Here is a 6,000-nt window from a genome sequence, read left to right on the forward strand (position 1 = left end):
GGCTGTGCTCGGACAGAGCGTGGCCTTCTCTTAAACTAGCTGATCGGCAGGGGTGCTGGGTGTCTGATACATCATCAATATTAAATTCCCGGAAAACCCCTTTAATTAATCAGTGTACAGAATATACGTCCATTACAGTGAATTTACAATGAAAGCTCCACTGGAGCAGGGACTGACAGGAGTCTGTAGAGCTTTACAGAACATGTACGAAAAGCTGAAACTCGGCTGGAATATTGGCTGATGGGAAGTAATTTAAAACCCCTCTTCCCGGCCCACAATACTCCACACTACAGTAAGTTTGCCATACAGGGCCGTTCAGAAGTTAATTTGGCTGTTCCTTCTGTTCCTCCTGTTTGAAGTGGTGAAACTTCTAAGATTGAAGTATTTTCAAAGAACTATAATTAATCAGTGATTAATACATGGAGACCATACCCTCCTACACAGAGAAGACTGTCCTCCAAACCCGGCCAGGCACATCCTGGTAGGGGATCATACAAGGTACGCAGCGAGCCCTCCTCCTATTCCACAGCTAGAGTTTATTTTTCTAATACACATGCTGAGGATATTTATCTGCCTTTCTTCCATAGCTACATTCTTCACGTGTTATCCCAATCTTTTATGGAGCTGGGATAATTTCCTGCACCTGTGAAAATACATTCATCGAAATTCTAGACTTTCCATAAGAGGGGTCCTGTGGTCAAGGTATGCTGGTTAAGCTTTCTGCCGGCAGCGCCCATCTGACACTCGGAGGACCTTACAGAATTGTGGTGTCAGCTGCTTTTTACATGTAACCACACCTTGCTCTATGCAGCACAATGGCAATGTCGGCTTTCAACATGTGCTGGTCACAGAGACAAGCCATATAGTCCCTCAAGATTAAGGCTAGCCGTTCTGGCCCAGCAAAGGCACCATAGAAGTACATATGTGTGTATGGGGTGGCGTGTATGATTTCTGAATAGTATGTATGAATTCCTGGAAACCATATGTGTGTAAACTTCCACTTCTGATATTGTGTCATCACTTCTTCTGAGAAACACTTGATTATTAGAGTGGCCATCACACTGTCACATATCTTTTATCACATGGCTACCTCACATGGTTTCCATCAGGGGTTTAACTATGGCTTCCATCATAGGGTCCTACAGCAAAATAAGATGGGCCCCCCTCCACCTAGTGTAAGAAAATTAAAACATTGGCATAAATAGCAATAATTAAAAGTATGTATAACAGCACCATATATCAGAAAACCAACATAATAGAAAAATATTGTTATCCCCCTCAAAAATGGTATAATGTTCATGCACCTGATCCCCCCCTCCCAAAAAAAACAAAAAACTCTGGGCCCCAATGCAAGTCCTATGGCTGCTATGGCTATAGTTACGCCCATGGTTGCCTTGTTGTGTCTGTTTTTCCGGATGACACTGGAGAGACGGATCCGGTGTTTCAATGCATTTGTCAGACGGATCAATAGGATCCGGAAACAAATGCTATCCGTTTGCATACAGATTTCCAGTTCCGGGCACGGAACTGCCTGCCGGAATCCAACAGCGCAAGTGTGAAAGCATCTTTAGTAAATACTTGTATTCCACATGAAATAACAATTCTGGAACATCTTTTCATAGAACTTTGTGCTGTGCTGTTCTTCTGTAATTCCTATCAGAAATATATAAATAAATTGACTACTATGTGTTCCCAGGCCAGTCGCTGAGACCGTTACTGTGTAGGGATGTACAACTTTCACAAGGGGATCGGTAACATCCAGGTTTCAATTTATTCATATTATTCAGCAGGAATAACAAAGGATGGGCACAACACAGATTTACAAGAAAATATGATCCAGATTTGTTATTCCATGAAGAAAACAAGTATTTACTAAATATTTTAATTGCAAATTAGGCCTTAGGTGCAATGAGGGCATCACCATTGCTCTTGTTGCACCCAAGCTGCGGTCCTTTCTGTGGTCAGACCCTCCCTGGCTGCTTTGCCACTGCCTGGCCCTGTCAATAAAAGCAGAGATGAAGGGGCTGACCACTGGAACGTGCATAGTTTGGGTGCGACAAGAGCAACGGTGCCACCCTCGTTGCACCAAAGGCCTTATTTGCATATATAGGAATAGTATCATAACTTAGAAACGGAGACTCAGATCAATAAAAGAATCAGGTGAAGCACATGTGTCTATGCAAACAGCTGGATAGGCAGGTCACTGGTGACAGATTCCCTTTAAAAGGCTTATCAATCGGGATAAAACGGGCAGAATGGGTAACTTCACCAACCTTCCCCTCTCCCCACCCTGATGTCCCTGTAATGGGTCCCTGGTGGTTTTCATTCCCTGGTCCACTATCAACACAGAGGAAATGGCAAGAAACGGTCGCTTAACAAATCACTGACTGACACGGTACAACCCCTTGTATTACTCATACAAACACCATATTTCTGAAGGCCTGCCAACTTTAAGTCCTGCCATAAAAATGGGGACACAATTTACCAGTCCCAGGAAATGAAACTGATTTACGGCTGCTTTCCTGGTGCTGTTCACTAGCCTGCCCAACATTTCTAATGGCATGTGTCTTCTCAGGGGATATGGCACACTCTGTCCTGGAGCAGTCTTTATACATCTCCCCTATAGGATCTATAGATACCTATTCATCCATGTGGCATATATACAAGGTCTTATATACATCAATGTCCTCTTGCTGCTACTTGGATTAGTGTATGAAGCAAGTTGGCATAATGGGGGGAGATACACTAATGTATGTGCGAATCTTACTTTATCTGGGCCCGAATTTTTGGCTTGCGCTCGATGTGCCATATATCGTAAGTGGGTACGCCAGAATTTGAACCTGTTAGCGACGTGCTAGTCATGACTGTCAACTTTATGTCTGGTGCTACTTTAGTCACAGCATCTTAAAATATCTGCCTCATTGTGTTGAATACATCTTTAAATATTCCTTAGACGTCAGTGCTTTGAGGAAAGCTGCACAATGACAATGTGACATGCTTTTTACCAAATTTTCTGCCCCACAGTCAAGTGCATGACCCCATTCAAAAGTATGCCACTTATTTACTCAGCAATGTCAAAAATGTATCTGAGAAGATGATACGAAGTAAACAGTCTACCAAAACATGGTCCTGCTATTTCAGCTATTGCTGGCATGTCGCTGGGTTTCCACCACTATGCTGGCAAGTTTCATCCCTCTTTGAAAGGATAATGACTTTTAGATTTCCAGTGAACCTCACCCAGTCCCAGGGTGAAAATGTTACAGCACAGCAGCGCAGTGCAGCGTCACCTTTTGATAACCTATGAGAATACAATAAATGCATAAACAGCAGGTCTTTACATATAGTGTATTATCAGTATACACCCAATAGCCTCAGAGGTAATAACAATCTGAGAGACAGTCAAACTCCTGCTGCTAATGGTAGCGTTCCCAGTCTAACTTTATACTAGGGAAATGCCATCTAAACAGTTCCCTAATATAACCACATCAACATGGAAATCTACACATTAAAAAAGACACCTACAACAAGTACTGTATTCGAAAACCTGATGGTCGACCTTGAGAACGATAGGAATCTTGTGTGAGAAGATACATAACTGTACTGTGTATCAAAATAATCACTTTCCCAAAGCAAAGCTGCAGAATAATAAGAACAACAAATACTGAAAAATATTTAGAAATGATAATAAATAATAAACCCAGGTGCCGGATAGGGTTTGTAAAAGGAGATGTTTCAAAAATCTGATCAATTGGTTGCTTACAGATGGCCAACTGTCCAGGAGCCAAGGTGTAGTTTGGAGTTCATGGGCTCAGTTACTAAAGCTGTACCTGATACATACAACCCACGTTACTGGTAATGACATTACGCTGTACACACGTATATATGTCCATTCTGTTTTCTTAAGTGGCAAAGTTGGCAGAGACCACAAGGCCATTTATGTTGACTGCGGCCTTAGCAACCATGCTTGGATGTCTTGACAGTTTGCACAGGTTTCTTTTAGGCCACCACCACAAATGGGTTTCTTGTTGTGTAAGTGCCTGAACTTTTTATGGCTTCACTACCTATGTAGAGCTGTATGTGTCAGTCACGTGTATTATAATCTAGGTGAACACATGTAATTGTCAAGTATGTAAAACTTATATGGGTAGCAGGGCGAGCAGTCATTAAAAATAGTCTAGAACTGGATGTGCTTGTAAATGGGTGTGCACTCCATGAGGTGCATAAGGACATAATTATATGATTGACAGTGTTGACAGGGATGGGCCGAGTAAGAATAATTCTTTTAACATGAGATTTGTGCTTGCAAATTTAATAACAATGATAATTATATCAGCAATGATGGTATTAATGACAATAGTTGCACCATAATATTACGTGACAATGCAACATTGTCACATAAACTCACTGATTCATTCCACAGAAGATAAGAAACATTCTTCAATCTTTGCACCTAAGTAACCAGAGTAAAAGAGGTGAAAGATACAAAGGCTAAGTTTACTTACGGACTGGCACCTTCCTATGGTCCAGGTGGGAGACAGTCTGGTGAAGCGATGCCAGGCGGCGATGCAGGTGGCTACTGCGCGCACCTAGGATAATTGCTTGCCCCTGAATGTTGGTGAAGATGTCCTCAGCATAGCGAGAAAGATCAGACAGCTGGTGGATGATTCTCACCATAGAATGAACACTGACTTCTTGCAGTGAGGTGAACACCAACGTTGGGCCATCTCTTGGTAGTTGCCCATCACTTGTACCCAGCCTACACAGCTTAGTGGGCTGCACTATCCTCTGATGAAAGGGCATCACACAAGCTGTTTAATACCAGTTGCTTTAAAAATTGTTTTCAGGAATCCAGTGTAAATCCAAGTAACCTTAGCCGCCCACCATCAGGTCCTTCAACCAGACATAAGAAGAAGACAGAGCTCAGCTGCAGTGTAAATCACAATTTTATGGGTATTGTATAATAGTGGGATATCCACAAAAAACTGGGATAGTGGGTCACAAGTGCCCTATTGTTACTTTCAGGACAGCACCCTTCATTTGCATTGCTGGCACATATTCTTGAAGTACCCTCCTAAATAACAAGAGCCAGAGATCATTAGAATGGCATATATTCAAACCCTGACTTCCAAATCTTAAGCAACACAAAGAAAGTGGGACAGATCCAGTGCAGAATAGATGCTCCTTGTCATGAAAGACCCAGACAACAAACTCAGATCTATATTCAAAAGTCCACTACAAGCAGGGATGAAGAAGGCAAAGTTATGGGGTCATATCAAGTTTCAGGGTTTCAGCAGCCACAGTCCTAGGATACCTCTGGTGACTGGTTTCAAAGATGTAGGAGAGTCCTCTCTAGTCCCAGGGATGCAGCAGAGTCCACGGTCCCCTGTAGTCTTGAGTATCCAACAGAATCCTGGGGTCCACTCTACAGTAAGGGATGCAGCAGAATCCTGAGTCCTCTGTGGTCTTAAGGATGCAGCAGAGTCCTGGGTCCCCTCTGGTCTTAGGGATGCGGCAGAGTCCTTGGTCCCCTCTGGTCTTAGAGATGCAGCAGAGTTCTGGGTCCCCTCTAGTCTCAGGGATGCAGAAGGGTCTATCCTGGAAGCTTCATGGTGCAAGCAGGGAGGTAGGGCAGTGAAGTCAGTGCATCTTCAGAGGGGCTTATACTTTCACGATCTGCTAAGAAAGGACAGCAGCAGCAGTGGGGAACTTGGCAACCCAGCCGGTGAGGCAGCAAAGCCTTGTGTTTCAAATGAAACAGGAAAAGAGCCTCTCTGGATCCCTCCTCCTCCTCCTCCACCTCCTGTGTGTACAGTCTGCACACTCCAAGGGAGGGGAGGCAGAAGGAGTGCTCACAGACAGTCCCAAGGCACAGCACAAAGGAGGACTCAGAGTCAGCAGACACCTGTAGATCCCTCAAGTGTTTACACAGCAAGCTACATAGCAGTCAGCACTGCTACAGCCACATCTCCCTGAGACCTGCTCATTATGCCCATTAAAAGA

General features: G+C 43.6%; 1 protein-coding gene across 1 annotated transcript in view; it reads right to left on the reverse strand.

The window, feature by feature from the left end:
* Nucleotides 1-5,765, reverse strand: part of NHSL1 (NHS like 1) — a 229,931-nt gene extending 224,166 nt beyond the window's left edge. The window contains exon 1 of the mRNA XM_040429214.1: nt 4,503-5,765. Within this exon, the coding sequence (XP_040285148.1) occupies nt 4,503-4,800 (298 nt within the window). The 5' untranslated portion in view covers nt 4,801-5,765. The remainder of the gene's footprint in view (nt 1-4,502) is intronic.
* Nucleotides 5,766-6,000: the final 235 nt, after the last annotated feature.

Source organism: Bufo bufo, chromosome 4, assembly GCF_905171765.1.
Source record: "Bufo bufo chromosome 4, aBufBuf1.1, whole genome shotgun sequence".
Taxonomy (NCBI): domain Eukaryota; kingdom Metazoa; phylum Chordata; class Amphibia; order Anura; family Bufonidae; genus Bufo; species Bufo bufo.